Raw genomic sequence first — 16,901 nt, 5'->3', positions numbered from 1 at the left:
CCATGGCACACAGGTACACACCCCCCTGCAAATAACAACAATAATAATAACAGTTTAATAAATAAAATAATTAAAGAGAAACCTGGAAAACATTTTCAAAAAATGCATAAGCAAAAGTAAGAATTATTTTCTTAAAGGCAAATAGAAAGACATTGGAGTCAATGTATATACTTTTGAAACAGTAACCTACAAACTTCATTACACTTTCACTGCATAAGAATCCAAAGAGTTAAGTGTTAAAAGAATAAGCAAAATTAAAAATGCAGATGGAAAATACACATTGTTTAATAGACCCTAAAATAATATAGTACTGTTAGAGTGTTTTCTTATTAGTGATATGAAGAAACTTTGGAAAAGCCAACTTCATTCTTCAAGTCAGTAAATAAATTAACAAAAAAAAAAAAAAATCCAGGATATTCTTATATCTTCCTCTTGAAAGAGTTAAATAACAAGGAAAAAATGCTTATCATAAAATTGAAGGGGAATAACAATGATAGTAAGTTCTTAGATATATATTCTATTAGTATTCAGATTAAAATTTTGCATACAGGGTTGGGCATAGTGGCATACATCATTAGCTCCAATACTCAGAAGGCAGAGGCAGGCACATCTCTGTGAGTTCAAGGCTAGCCAGCACGATACAGTGAGTCCTTGTCTCAGAAGAATATTTTTGTATCTGTATTAAATGCATAAATGATAGTCAGGATGATCACTCTTTAGAATTAAAGAATGCTAAATATTCCTAAAATAATTTACTTTGGGTATATATCATATATTATTAAATTTTAATAACAATTAAGCTAAGTAATAATTAAGCTAATATTAATTAATAATTAAGCTATTTTTTATTATTATGGCAATCAAAATTTCTCACAAATGGAGTAGGCTTTGCATATTAATTTACTGCTAATCATTAGCATTGGCACAGTCCTTGTGACCTTTTGAAAGGTAAGGGGTTTAAACCATATCAGGTTCTATATGGGACTTATTCTTAGGGATACTGCTGATCTCACAAGGAGTAACAGAATTTCCAAAAAACAAACAAACAAAAAAATTATCAAATACAAAACAAAGAATCCCTGGCAGGACTTTCCTGTGGAGATGCCCACAGAACTGAGAAGGTGCTAAGGCTACTTGGAGCCATTAGGAGAACTGAGTTGGGCTTTCAGATGGAGCCAGGATTCTCAAAGTTATTAGAAATGTTGTAGTCAGCCATGTCTGGACTTCCAGAACAAGCATCTTTAATTTCTCTTTGAAGGGAAAAATTCCCTCTGTAGACTCTACAGTTTATGGTCAAAAGGTAACTTTAAAATAAAACATTTGGAACCACATGATAAAGCAATAATACTGAATAGCATCTATCAAGAAATAACAAAACTGGTATTGATAGCCTCTACCCATCTCCCAAAAGCAGGTATTGAGATGGCCTGATAAAGGGTATAGAGCAGATCTGTAAGACTTGTTTTAAAAGGAGGGATGGAATCAAAGCAAGGAATTAGCCACACAGCCCCCTCAGGAATGCACAGGTTTAAAAACTAAGTCAAGTGAAATTTCAAAAGGTTAAATATATAATTATCACAATGAAAAAGCCAATGTAAAGCTCAAATATCATTCTGGACACAGTAGGGAAAGATAACATCTGAATCACAAAAATAATAGCAGTGTTCATCCTGGGTTGGTTAGATTTTGAAGGCTCATTAAATTCTCAGAGCTGGTAGAATTGTTGAGAGTTTTTAAAACTCTAATCAATAATCAATATCAGAGTGAGTTCAGGAAAAGTCCTCACTAGTCTCACTAATAAACATTAGTGAGAAATGTTTGTTTTGTTTTGTTTTTTTTTTTTTTTTTACTTTCATTGGTATAATTTGTTCTTTATGCGGTCCCGTTTAACTGGCGTCTGATTTTTACATATGCAGTCAATGTTAGTAAACAAATAGAAAGAAAAACATGGACAGCACAAAAGAGAGGTCCAGAAACACAAAGGCCAAGACAAGAAATAACATTTGACTAATTGGAATCCCAAAACAGATAAACAAGAAAAACCCAGATTCAGAAAACACAACCAAGAAAATGAGTAAAAGAAAATCTGTGCCTACATACACCACAGTAAGACTACAGAGTGCTAGGAAGAAAGAATGAACACAAGCATCCAGTGAGACAGAAAGATCACCACCAAAATCCATTGACAAAAATTATTATGGTGAGATTGGATACACAAACAAAATTCAAAGTGCTAGGGAGTGTGCCTGGCATCACTCAAGAACAGAAACTGAATGAAATGTTTACAGGTTTTTAAAAATCACTGAAATTGCATTTTGACATAAAGCCAGAGAGGAGAAGATGCTCATAACACATGTGACAGACATCAAGTAAGAATCCAAGAACATATGAAAAATGCCTAGTGTTCCATTTTAGATAAGATGTCCCATTACCAGTATAGAAAAGAAAAGCCAGTGGACTATGTATTGAGATCACACTTATATCTCACATATAGTAGATTCTCAACAAAACCTGACAGTTGGGCATTGTGTCATCTACCTATAGTCACAGGTATGAGGGCAGCTGAGGAAGACAACAAACAAAAGGAAGTCTGAAGTCACCAAGTAAGCAGTGAGACATTAAATTTTAAAACAGTTTAGAGGATTATAAACTAATATGATCATTTTTGAAAACAATCTTGCATTATCTTATAAAATATAACATTTGTATACCATATAATACAAAAATTCTGACAAGGATAACCCTTGCATATATGTAAATTAAATGTGTACAATGATCTGAGAGTGATGATATATGCCTGTAATTCTAGCACTCAGATGGTTGAGGCAAGAGGATTGCTGCAATTCTGAGACCAGCCTATATAGCAAGACCTTATCTCAATAAAGCAAGAAAAACTTTACAGTGATGCTTATGTAAACTTGCTCATAGTAACAAACACTATGATCAGGAGATAAAATCATATGTGAGATTTTAATTTTTATTGGACATTTTATGTATTACATTTCAAATGTTATCCCCTTTCCTGGTTTCCCCCTCTTCCATTCCCCCTCCCCCTGCTTCTATGAGGATGCTGCACTTATCACCCACTTATTACCCACCCACTCCCACCTTATCACCCTGGCATTCCCTACCCTGGGGGAAATGAGCCTTCACAGGGCCAAGGGCTTTTCCTCCCATTGATGCCAGACAATGCCACCCTCTGCTACATATGCAGTTGGAGCCATGGGTCTCCCCATGTGTACTCTTTGGTTGGTGGTTTAGTCCCTGGGAGCTCTGGGGGGTGGTTGGTTGATATTGTTGTTCTTCCTATGGGATTGCAAACCTCTTAAGCTTCTTCTGTTCTTTCTCTATAAACTCCTCCATTGGGGTTCCCATGCACAGTCTGATGGTTAGCTGCAAGCATCCTTATCTGAGACTCTGACAGAGCATCTCAGGAAACATCCATATCAGGCTCCTGTCAGTGAGCACTTCTTGGCATCAGTAATAGTGACTGGGTTTGGTGGCTGTATATGGGATAGATCCCAATTTCCCCTGGGCCCATGTGTTCGAAGTTTTTCTCCATTTTTTCTTCTATTAGTTTCAGTGTATCTGTTTTTATGTGGAGGTCCTTGATCCATTTGGACTTGAACTTTGTACAAGAATATAAGAATGAATCAATTTGTGTTCTTCTACATGCTGACCACCAGTTGAACCAGCATTATTTGTTGAAAATACTATTTTTCTTCAACTGGATGGTTTTAGCTTCTTGGTCAAAGATCAAGTGACCATTGGTGTGTGGGTTCATTTCTGGGTCTTTAATTTTATTCCACTGATCAACCTGCCTATCTCTGTACCAATACCATGCAGTTTTTGTCACAATGGCTCTGTAATAACAACTGGAGGTCAGGAATTTTAATTCCCTCAGAAGTTCTTTTATTGTTGAGAATAGTTTTTGCTATCCTGGGTTTTTTGTTATTCCAAATAAATTTTCGAATTGCTCTTTCTAGCTCTATGAAGAATTGAGAGTTGGAATTTTGTTGAGGATTGCACTGAATCTGTAGATTGCTTTTGGCAAGATGGTCATTTTTACTATATTAATCCTGCCAATCCATGAGCATAGGAGATCTTTCCATTTTTTGAGATCTTCTTTGATATCTTTCTTCAGAGACTTGAAGTTCTTATCATACAGATCTTTCACTTGCTTGGTTTAGAATTTAATGAAAATGAAGGCACAACATACCCAAACTTATGGAACACAATGAAAGCAGTGCTAAGAGAAAAACTCATAGCTCTGAGTACCTTCAAAAAGAAACTGGAGAGAGCATACACTAACAGCTTAACAGCACACCTGAAAGCTCTAGAACAAAAAGAAGCAAATACACCCAAGAGGAGTGAATAGCAGGAAATAATCAAACTCAGAGTTGAAATCAACCAAGTAGAAACAAAAAGAATTATACAAAAAGTCAACAAAATCAGGAGCTGTTTCTTTGAGAAAATAAACATGATAGATAAACCCTTAGCCAGACTAACCATAGGGCACAGAGACAGTATCCAAATTAACAAAATCAGAAATGAAAGGGGAGACATAACAACAAAAATTGAGGAAATTAAAAATAAATCATAAGATCTTACTACAAAAGCCTATACAAAACTGGAAAATCTTGAGGAAATGGACAATTTTCTAGACAGATACCATGTACCAAAGTCAAATCAGGATCAGATAAACCATCCAAACAGTCACATAATCCCTAAAGAAATAGAAGTAGTCATTAAAAGTCAAAAAAAAAAAAAAAAATGCCCAGGACCAGATGGGTTTAGTGCAGAATTCTATTAGACCTTCAAAGAAGACCTAATACCAATACTCTTCAAACTATTCCACAAAATAGAAACAGAAGGAACACTACCCAATTCATTCTTCAAAGCCACAATTGTTCTTACACCTAAACCACACAAAGACCCTACAAAGAAAGAGAATGTCAGACCAATTTCCCTTATGAATACTGATGCAAAAATATGTAATAAAATTCTTGGAAACTGAATCCAAGAAGACATCAAAACCACCATTCACCATGATCAAGCTGCATCCCAGAAATTCAGGGATGGTTCAATATACAGAAATCCATCAAAGAAATCCACTACGTAAACAAACTCAGAGAAAAAAAACCACATGATCATCTCATTAGATGCAGAAAAAGCATTTGACAAAATTCAACACCCAGTCATAATAAAAGTCTTAGAAAGATCAGAAATTTAAGGCCCATACCTAAACACAGTAAAAGCGATATACAGCAAACTAGTAGATAATATCAAACTAAATGGAGAGAAAATTGAAGCAATTCCACTAAAATCAAGGACTAGACAAGGCTGCCCACTCTCTTCCTACCCATTCAATATAGTACTTGAAGTCCTAGCCAGAGCAATTAGACAACAAAAGGAGGTCAAAGGGAAACAAATTGGAAAGAAGTCAAAATATCACTACTTGCAGATGATTTGATAGTATACTAAAGTGACCCCAAAAATTTCACCAGAGAACTCCTAAACCTGATAAATAACTTCAGCAAAGTGGCTGAATATAAAATTAACTCAAATAAATCAGTAGCCTTCCTCTATTCAATGGATAAACAGGCTTATAAAGAAATTAGGGAAGCATTCATGTGAGATTTTACTGACATATTGTTGAAGGTTCTGGCTGTATCCAGTGGTAAAGAGACAACTCTACCCTTATGAAAGTCACAATTTTAAGAGAGGGGTAAGAACAGGGGGGGAAAAACCCTTAGGCATTTATGCTGAGCATTTAGACACTTACGTGGGTAATTTCTGTGATCTGTTAGAAAGTCACAAGCACTACTAGAAACAAGATAAAGAATAAGACTCAAGGAGTTCCAGAAGTGGGGCACATGCAGAGACAGGAAGACAACATCAGATGAAGGATAAGGCTGACTGAGAAGAGAAGAAGTTACCAAGATTTGTAATAAAGAGTGTAGATATATGAATATAGGTTGAATATTCCTAATTCTAGACTCCAAAATCCACAAGGCCCTGAAATTTAATTTCATGGATGACCTCATTGAACATATTGTGGTAAAAAAGATGAGTTCCATAAAAATACTGTATAAAGGTATTTTTCAGCTACTCAGGATGGCACACATCTAACATCTCAGCACTCAGAAGGCCAAAGCTGGAGAAAACCAAGTTCAAGGTCAGCCTGGGCTACATAATGAGACCCTTGTCTTTAAAACTCCAAAGTCTCCATAGCTCAGCAATAGCTTGTGTAGCTTGTACAAAGCCTTGGGTTGGTTCCTAGACACTTTCAGGTTATGTATATAAAATATCACAGTGGAGCCTATCTAGCTATCACAGCACTTAGGAGACTAAGGAAAGAGTATTCTAAGTTTGAAGAAAGCCAGGCTGTATAGTGAGACCCTTTCTCAAGAAAGGGGCGGGGGAGGAATGCAGATCAGCGATAGAGTTCTCCTGGCATACACAGACTTGGAGTCCCAGTACTGGTGAAAGAGATGAAGAGGAATGTAGATTTCATGTTTATAGACTTGGATCTATGTTTCCCCAAGACCAAGATACCTTACTTTGTATTTGCAACTATTTTAGAGAATTAGTTTTAATCTGAAATCCAAAGTATTTATGTTTACAAGTGTTTCCGATAATGGAACACTAAGCCTGTATTTAAAGAAAGAGCTAGCCACTTGAGAAAAAGAAAGAGATCAAGTAACTTCAAGAAAAAAAAAAAAGTCAAGATGACTTCATAAATTCTGGCTTAAGAAACAGAGCATGGAGCTGCCTCAGCTCAACTGGGAAAAGCCACACGCAAAGGAGCTTGTAGGGAGGGCCAGGACACTAGGTTGAAGGACTATTGCGCTTTCCAGTAAGAATATCAAGCAAGCAGTAGAACATGACTATTTGTTTAGTATTCAAGACGTCAATCTGAAGTCAGGGAGATAGCTCATTGGTAATGTGCACGAAGCTCTAGGGAGGAGGATTCTAAAGAAAGTTAAAATGCACACCAAAACAAAGCCAATGTTAATCCACTGGGCTCTTATTTTGATTTTTAATTAAATTTTATTTTTATTTATTTATATTATTGTCTGCGTATAATATTTGAGTATGAGCACGCACATGTGTCACAGTGCTCATGTTAAGATCAGAGGACCGCCTACAAGAGTCCATTTGCTTCTTCCAACATGGGCTCTAGGGATCTTGAATTGTTAGGTTTACATGGCTTTTTACCTGCAAAGACATCTTGCTGACCCAATTCCAAGTTTTTTATACCTAACAGGACCAGATGAATTTAAGAAAAGTGAGTTTCATGAAGATGGACATAAGAAATAAAAGAGAACTGTGGACATATACATACACAAATATATCACACACACACACACACACACACACACACACACACACACACACACACACACACAATGGAGCTAGAAGATGCCTCCAATTAAATTTCCTGCAATTCTATCCAACATATGTAGTAAATTCAGATGAGCACTCTCTTAGTCCCAGAAGGATGTATTTGCATTTTGAGGTAGCAGATTTTCTGAGGATTTCCCAATTGCTTCTCATTTTATTTCCTGCTATCTCTCTCTGCTTGCAAGCTACAATGGTGGGGTATTCTTTCAACTACATAAATAAAACAAATCCTGCAGGAAATTGCAACATGGAGAATTCCAAAAAGTTATGCACATGTGGATTTTTATTGGCCCCGATCATGCTTTAGAAGGAAATGACTATAACTTTGCCAAGCTGCTTAGCACAATTGTGAAGAAGGCTGGGGCACACTGCTGGAATGATTTGCTGAGAGACTGGACTGATTACATGGTATTTTATTTGCATTACATTAAATCCAGAGCACTTCTTAGAGCATGCTGAAAACCAAATGGAGAGCCAAGGTACAGTGCATGACATCAGTGGTATGTGCTCAGTGTCTAAGAGGTGAAAAAGAACCTCAGAGGATCCTCCTGTACTTTGGTTTACAGAAAGAGCCATTGAACCACAGAGTTACTTGTGCAAGGCCCCCATGGCAGAACTGTGTCACAAACCCACCTTGTGTTTTATCTGTGTCTACAGAAGTTCATATATGTGCACTGATAAGCATATTTATATAGTGCAGATGCATGTGTGTGCATGTATGTGAAAGATGGAGGACAATACCAGTGTCACCCTTGTGAACACTGTCAACCATATTCAAGACAAGGGGTTCTCTCACTGGCCTGGAGCTTACCAGTTAGACTAAATTGACTGGTCAATGAGCCTCAGGGTTCCTCTGGTCTTTGCCTTCCAGTCCTGGGATGACAAGCACAAACCACAGAATGCCCAGCATTTTTCCAAGGTTCCTGGGGATTGAACTCAGGCCCTTAGGCTTACAAAGCAAGCATTTTACTGATTGAATGATCTTCCAGCCCAAACCCACGTTTGCCAATATCCAAGTCAGCAAGTGTCTTTTTCCACAGGTTGCTTCTTCCATGCATCACATAGACTTAAAAATTGTTTATTTTCTATATCCTTTTGCAGGGCTTTTTCCGAAGAACCATCCGATTGAAGCTTATTTATGATAGGTGTGATCTTAACTGTCGGATCCACAAAAAAAGTAGAAATAAATGTCAGTACTGTCGGTTTCAGAAGTGCCTTGCTGTGGGGATGTCTCACAATGGTAAGTGGATACTGAGAACCATGTGTACATCTTTTAACACTCCTGGCCAATGCCAGGTCCAGGCCAGTAGGCACTAGGAAATGGGTAAATTCTTCTAACGAGTAGTAAGTTTCAAAATCATCCTAAGGAGAGCCTGTCATGTAGGCCAGCACCTTTCAGCTTTTAGTTAGAATCCTTCATTTGGCTGGGCACCTGCAATGACAGGAGAAAAGACTTAAAACTTAGGGGAAGTATCTTTGGGAAACTGAGGCCTTAATGCAAATACAATGATTATCACGATATGTATGCTGCTTTAAAATCTTTTTTAAAAAACAGCTTAAAAGCAGAATTATAATCACATGTGTTGGTTATTTCTGCCTGCTTTAAGAAAATGCTGAGTGTCTCTGACGCTCGGAGTATAAGAATTAAGGAGCAATTATCAGAATTCTGGTTCGTGTATTTTTATTGTTGTTCTTTGCCATGCCTTTGAGTGGTATACTATTCTTGACTTCAGAGAACACACAGACTTATAGAAAAAAGACACAAATGTTTGGAATTCTCACAAAACTTCAATGCTACATCAATGCAAGAGAATAAAACTTCATATTTTTTAAAACCTGTGTTTAAATTCAAACTTACAGAATGTAGCCTGTGAAGCATTTGTATCGTGCATATGAGATCCTGGGGTTCCATCCCCTGCATTAGGAAAAAAATGGCATTATTGGCTTCAGAGAAATAGTAGAGAAGATCCATGTGCTCATGAGCTGTAGCAGTCACTCACATTAATCACAGAAGATCTATGCCTGTTAAAAACAAATTCTTTATTACCATTTGGTTCTGATTGGTTGACTGCCCCACAAAACTAATTTTAGCTGTAACTTAATAGTGTTTGTTAAGTCATAGTAAATGCTTTTTAAAAAAAAAAATCCTTATGGATTCAAGAACTAATATATATATACTAAAGTTATCAGATTAAGTCCAAAGTTTTATTTCATTTGATATCCAATTTTCCCTCCCTCCCTCCTACCCTCCTTCCTTCCTTTCTCCTCTTTTCTTTCTCTCATGCAGGAGATCAGAACCAGGGCTTTGTGCATACTAAGTGTGCACTTTACCACTGAGCTACACCCAGCTCCGATCTTTATTTTCTTTTGCTTTCATCTCTCGAAAAACTGATCTGGTAAGAAGATAATCCTTGAACTTAGTGTTCATCTATGTAGACTCTAATATATCTGTAAAGAATAAATCTGTATCCCATCATGGAGATGTTTGTTTCTCATAGTGGGAACCATCAAGATGCTTGTCAATGCCCAATTTGTTGATTCTATACACTTTGAAAGTGGTAAAAGGTGTAGCTGTCTTTGTGGGCCTGTTCCTTTAAAGGCAAGAGTGAATTATGAATAGAGCTATCAACAGCACTGGACAGAAAGGGACTTTGGTCCAACTTTCCTCAACATTTGACCACATCTGCTTTGTAGCAGTGTATAACTGCAGTCATTGATTGCAAAATAATTTGCTGGTTTAATTCCATCAATTTCCTTTTTATTTCGAACCTCATAAAACATAAGAACAAGTTTTTCAAGCCAAGAGCTTTATTTTAGTTGATGCAATCAAGTTGCAGCAAACTTATTTCATCTTTATGAAGAAATCATTGACTTTGAGGTCATTATCATCAAGATAGTCTAGGAAAGCATGCCAGTACTGCTTTTAATGCTGTTTGGATTTTGCCTAGTCAAAAGAATTATCATTTCTCAAATTCATATGAAATATAGTTCCTAGCACTTACAGGCACTGCAACATTGATGTAAAACATTTTCTGTGGTTTACAAACAAGCACACCTCACAGGAAATGTGTCTCCCATTGCTTAGCATTTGCAGGTAAATAGTATTTAAATGATAAGCTGGGAGTATAGCCAGTACAGAGCTTAGCATGCACAAGACCCCAAAGTCCATTCCCAGTACCCTTCCTCCCAAAAATCTAACCTATGTAGTATGGATAGTATAATTTTTCACCACCCAGGAAAGTAAAAAAAAAAAAAAAGCTACCATACCCTTGATAATAAAGATATCATTTGACTTTAACAGTTAACTAGCACTCCAAAACAGGGCAGGCAGATATCTCTATGAGTTCAAGGTCAGCCTGGTCTACACAGCAAGTTCTAGGCTGCCCAGGACAACATAGTGAGATTCTGTCTCAAAAACAATCAAACAAAAACTCAGTTCACTTACTTTACCTAGAGGGGGCCAATCTGAACAGTATGTTCAGTTTTGTTTTTTGTTTTTTTTTTTTTGTTTTTTTTTTTTTCTTGCAAAGACAAGAACTAATGGGTTTAGTGTCAGAGACTTAAACAGCTCAAAACTTCTCAGAAGTTTTCAGATAAGTGTGCTTGCTGCACAATAAGGAAACATCCAAATAGTCTGTACACGGGACAGAAATCTGCAATTGGCTTTAATCAAGTCCCGATGAGGAATCATTTCTGAATACAAAATTTTCTAAGTACCTATGGTCATACTAGCCAATGTAAGCCTTCTTTTTTCCTTTTCTTTCCTCCTTTTTTTCTTTTTGGATATTCTCTGTATTTACAATTCAAATGTTATCCCCTTTCTCCCCACTGCCATCCCTCTCCCCCTTCCCCTCCCCTTGCTTCCATGAAGGTGTTCCCTCCATGTGAGCTTTTTTAAGTTACCAAAGGAGACATTCTGTGCATTCTACATGAACATCATGTAGAATATGAAGCTGTTTTCATTATATACAAGAATGAGCATTCCACAACCAACCTGACCCAATATGTGTGGCTTTATTCTTAATTTTTAATTTCATTGTTTTATTTGGAAACAAAGTCTCACTGTGTAGCCCAGGTTGACCTAGATTTCACAATCCTAACTCTCGCATGTGCATGTGCCACTCCACCTAGGTTCTGTTACTTTCTTTCTGTCCTCTGCCTCTGCTGTTTTGCCCACTTAATATGTTTAGATTCTCTATTAGCAATGCAGCTTTAAAGGGAGATTCCACAGCAACCTTCAAAGAAAACAAAGGCCCTGGAGAATAATGCCAAAACTCATCAAAGCCCATGATCATTAAGTCTTTTCACAGTTGACAATTATCTCATTATTTATAATGAAAAACATAACTCACTGAATTCTTCACTTTTTAACCAGCTAGTCCATATATTTTACAAAACAATATTAGAGGCTTCCAAACATGTGGACATCTGGTATATCAATTGCCTAAATTTGAACGTTACTCATGTAACTCCAGACTCAAGAAGCAGGAGGATTGGCATGAGTTTAAACCCAGCCTAGGCAACAGTGTGAGACCCTGTCTCAAAACAAACAAAAAAAAAAAAAAAAAAAAGCAAAAAAACAACCAAGCCAAAGAAGAGTTTAACTTATAGCTTTGGAGCTTCTGATCTGTGGTCATGTGGCCCTGTTGCCTATAGTGAAAGAACTCATTCTTCTGGGAGTACAAAAGAGAAAGAGAAGAGCTGAGGCAATACAGTCCCTCCAAGACATACCCTCAAACATCTTCCCACCTCTGAAAGGTTCCACCACCTCCCAAGAGCAGTCACACTTGAACACTTGGGTCTTCAGGAGACACTTTAGACCTAAAAGTCAGCATATAGCTGAAGCCTTTCAGGTAGAACTTGCAGCTCTGTTGTGCCGCAGACTAGATGCTATAGAAGGACATACCTTTAGAATCCCCATTGCTAGAAACTGGGTTGTTTCTCAAATGCCCATCACCAGCATGGAGTAGGGAAAAAGCACTATAGGCTTCCCTGAAAATAACCAAGATAAATATGTGTTCCAATTATTTTGATCATGTACTAATCCATCATTATTTCTAGTCCACAGATTGCTTAGGAAGCTTTTGCATCATTGAGCGCAATGATTGTGATACCCTGTCTAAACTACCTTTAGAGGAAAGAGCTCAGAATGGGATTGCAAACATATATATAAGCCCAGCTCCTAGGGAACCCAGAGGGACCTGTAACTTATGGCATAACTAGTGTCTGTCTGAGAAGAGGGGTTTGTTGCTTCTTCAGTCAAATGGGTACTTGCATATGTTTCTATACCTTTAAAAAACCATCTTCTGTTGAAAAGACCTGCTATCACATCCCCAGTATTTACCATATTTAAAAATATATTGGTTTTAGTTTAAAATGTAGTCATAAAGCATTTTGAAGTATGAATATTTCATACTCAGAGCTACTTTTTACATATAAACTAAATAACTAGGTTAAGCATATGTACATTTTTAACAATAATCTAAAATAGAAAAGAATTAGCTTGTTCTACTAGTGAGTCATTTAGTCAGGTTTTCCCTGTAACACTGAAATTTGATAATTATGTTTTCCATATGTTTAAAAGTTAGTGAAAGCTTTGTTGATCAGGATGTTCTGTGATACAAATGGTGTGGGTTTTTTCCTTTTATTGAAGATAAAAAAGCTGACAACTTTAAAAATAGTTTCTCAGTGGTTTCATAAAAATCTGAAAGGAAAAAAAGTGGTTTAAGAATTTTTTGTGGTACTCAGCATTGTTAGAGGTAGTTGTCCCAATGCCTGGCAAATAGCCCTAACATGCCTAAGTATGTAGCATGAAAGTCTAAATGATAGATTTAAGCTTTATTACTTTAAAAAAAAAAAAAAAAAAAAAACTCTGCTGTAGTTTAGATTTGAAATGAACCCAAAGGCCCTGTGTTGAAGGCTGACTTGCCAGTGCCTGGTTCTACTGGGAGCTGGTAGGGCCTAGTTAGATCACTGAGGTGTGCCCTTAAAGGAGAGGTGAGGCCCTAGCCCCATTCTGACTCTCCTTCCTTTCTGGTCACCAAGAGATGAACAGGCCTTTTCTGACAGGAGCCTACCATAAGTACTTTATCACTGCATTCAAAAAACCAAGAGCAAACAATTGTTATCGTCTTTGTGGCACAAAGGAAAAGGTGGCGACATCCCTCATACACAAAGCACCTCTCATTGTCTCTGTGTTCTTCATGATCTTTCTCTAGGAGCCTTTGCCTCTTCCCCCATTCTTGCCTCCTTTTCACATAGACTTCAAGAAAACTGTGTCTTGCTGTTCCTGCAAATGATCTCTGTGCTTACAAACATTGTTGTCTCTGGGTCTTGTCCCTCTGTTCCCTATCAGAATCCTACCTGACATTCAAGTCCCTGTTCACGTGTCTTTCCTGAAGATTTTTCTGATTCCTTGTGTTTTCTCTTCTAAGTAGTCTGTGCCTTACCAGTATACCACATTCTGCTTAAACAGACAGACACATAGGGAGGGGGAGCACATCAGGAGAAAGAAAGAGTGATATTGTTTACTGGTAATGGTCATAGACTAGCAGTTATGTCTTACATGATTTACATGCAACAAACATGTACAAATGGAAAACCTGGCCAGGGGACACATCTTTGCTGTTAAAAGCCTACTATGACTGCACACTCATCCCTTAAAAATTAAAAGGAAAAAAAATTATTGTAGGATCTAACTTTATTCTTCTATTTTGTTTGATTTATTATCTTGAAAATCCATTTTAATATGCCTTTGTAATTAAGCAGCATACGCCTTTAATGTACCTACAGTTTTGTAGGTATTTTGAAAACACGTCAGTTTACTATGTTTTAGCATGATACTCAGATCCAGAAAACAAGATACCTAGTTATTCCACATGCCTAAAGTTTATTGTTCAATAATACTAATACTAAATATGAAGCAATAAATCTATCATGGGTTATTAGAATGCTCCATGGGAAATATGTCATTTTAGAATATTCCCAAATGGTTCTCACTCACATGCTCTGTCCCCTTTTTCTATGTATTGCTCAAAAGACAGCAAAGCAAATGGTTAATTTTGTGTGAAAGAGGTGGTGGTTACCAATGGCTTTCCAGAGGACTATAAAGGGATCTTCTGCATGGTTGTTACATTGTTGTTAACCTCTACATGTTAACTAATTAGCATAACTGTGGCATCTTCCTGTATGCATGACATATCCACTCCCATTACCTTTCCTTGTCCCTTTTCTCTTCCAAACTATCCATAAAATAGCAGTAGCCTCCTTCTACTTTTGTGTTGTTGTCTTCATCATCCTTCTTTTTTTATCCTTCTTTGTCCTCTTCTTCTTCTTTCCCCCTTCCCTCCTTCTTTTATTTTATGACCTAATGAGTTTATTTAGGATAACATACAGAAATGTGTGTTAGGAGTTATTTACAGGAGCTTGCACAACTTACCAGTGTCTACACCACTGAAGAAAATGCCTCTGTTTCCTCCAGCAACCATTAGCTACGCATACATTCCCCCGAGGGACAGATAGGGCCTTGTGAGCAGTTCTCTATTTCATGATGAACATGTATTTTATTCATTGTATTTCAAAATGTTCTGTGTGCCCAATAATATGCAAAGTGCTGAGTGTAATGAGCAAGACTCCTGTCTTCAAGGAGACTGCAGACCAGGGGAGAGAAGAAAACACTGTTGTCCACTATTGTGGCCAGAGATATTAAAAAGAAGACAGTAGTGTCATGGTCATAAGCTGAGGGAGTCCAGTGGATCTGGGGACCAGGTGGGAGGGGCTCTCAGTAAGCTGACATTCCCTATCCCAGTGCATCTAAAATGGAAAATAATAATGAAGAAGGAGTCTGAAATTTTGACTAAAAAAAATGTCAATTGTTTAAAGATTTCTGTTTGAGGGGGTGAGTGCAAAGGTTATATTTAGCAAAAGTAGTATCTGAACATATGCTGATCTAATGTAAACTGAAAGGCAACCATCCCTTCCCCTCTAACTCTGAGCAAGGTCTTTTATGAGGTCCCCGTAGAGCAATAATTTTACTAGTGATAAAGTATATGGCCATCTGAGATGAATTTACACATTTGAGACTCAAGAGTACAAATCAGTCTTTTCTCTAAAACAAAATTCGTTGGGCATGGTAGTGACTTGTAATCCCGCCAACTAGAAAGGTTGGTGCAGGAGAGTTTTATGTTCTGGGCCACTATGTGCTATGCAGCAAGACCTAGACTCAAACTATAAAATACAATAAAAAATAATAAGAGTTGAGTGGTAGCTCAGTAGTAGAACATAAGTTCAGCATGCACAAGGCCCAAGACTCAAACCCCAGTACCAATGATTAAATAAAGTCATTGAGCAGATAGAAATGTTTCCATATACCTTGTCTTATGATAGACATATGTAGCAGTAATGGTTATAGACATACTACCGTCAGTCTAAGAATAAAAACCATCTACCTGGAGCTGGAAAGATAGCTTAGCAGTTAAGAGCACTGGCTGTTCTTACAGAGGATCCATGCTTGATTCCCAGTACCTACATAGCAATTAACACCTGTCTGTAACTCCAATTCCAGGGGACCCATTGCCCTCTTCTGGCCTTCTCAGACATTAGGTATGCACTGTGATGCAGAGATGTAGGCAAATTCACACATACAGACAGACAGACAGACACACACACACACACACACACACACAGAGAGAGACATACACACACTTTTTTAACATCTCAAAAACAAAAGAACTATAAATCTGTTGGTTTTCATATTCAGCATCATTGATTGTCACCAAGTTTTAGAGATATATGTAAATATACCCCAACCTTTGCTCACAAGTAGCCAATCATCTAAGTAAAGGATCCCATCATCATCTTGAATATCATATAGAATGGTGCTCAAGGTACTAATGAGTACGAGAGTCAGATGGTCCACTATGAGAAAGCAGTGTCCAAAGAATGCCCCTAATGAGAGCCAACCAAGCCTGATGACCTGAGTTCAATGGCCTGAGTCATACATGGTAGAAGGAGAAAATCCTCCACACATGTACACACACACACACACACACACACACACACACACACACACCAAAATAAATATTCATTTTTATTTCAAATTTTATTGTATTATTGATGCTTTTCCTGCATGCATATATGTGTACATACCTGATCCCCCCCCCCAAAAAAAAGCAAGAGGAGTGTGCCGGGTCCCCTAGAACTTGAGTTGTAGATGATTGTGAGTCACCAAAGGTTACTGAGAACCAAACCAGGTCCTTTACAAGAGCATGTGCTCTTAACCATGAAACTAACTCTTCAGCACCCCCATTTTAAATTTATTTTATTATCTTTATAAACATTTTTAAAACAACAAAGAGTGACCCCAAAGAAATGTTACTCAAAGTGGCATTTTTAAAATAATATCAGAAGAGAAGTAGGTAGTAGTATTCAAGTTGAAAAATCTATAAAGAGATTCCTATTTATTTCTCTTTCTGGGAATGGGTTGTAGGTCTTGC

At 37.3% G+C, this 16,901-nt stretch overlaps 1 protein-coding gene across 6 annotated transcripts in view; it reads left to right on the top strand.

Moving 5' to 3' along the window:
* PPARG (peroxisome proliferator activated receptor gamma) overlaps positions 1-16,901 on the top strand; it is a 127,106-nt gene that overhangs the window by 83,218 nt on the left and 26,987 nt on the right. For all 6 annotated transcript variants that reach the window (XM_080914059.1, XM_080914056.1, XM_080914060.1 and 3 more), the window contains one exon: positions 8,509-8,647. In XM_080914059.1, coding sequence (XP_080770185.1) covers positions 8,509-8,647 — 139 coding nt within the window. The remainder of the gene's footprint in view (positions 1-8,508; positions 8,648-16,901) is intronic.

Source organism: Micromys minutus, assembly GCF_963924665.1.
Source record: "Micromys minutus genome assembly, chromosome: 3".
NCBI lineage: Eukaryota > Metazoa > Chordata > Mammalia > Rodentia > Muridae > Micromys > Micromys minutus.
This window is presented reverse-complemented; position numbering and strand designations above follow the sequence as displayed.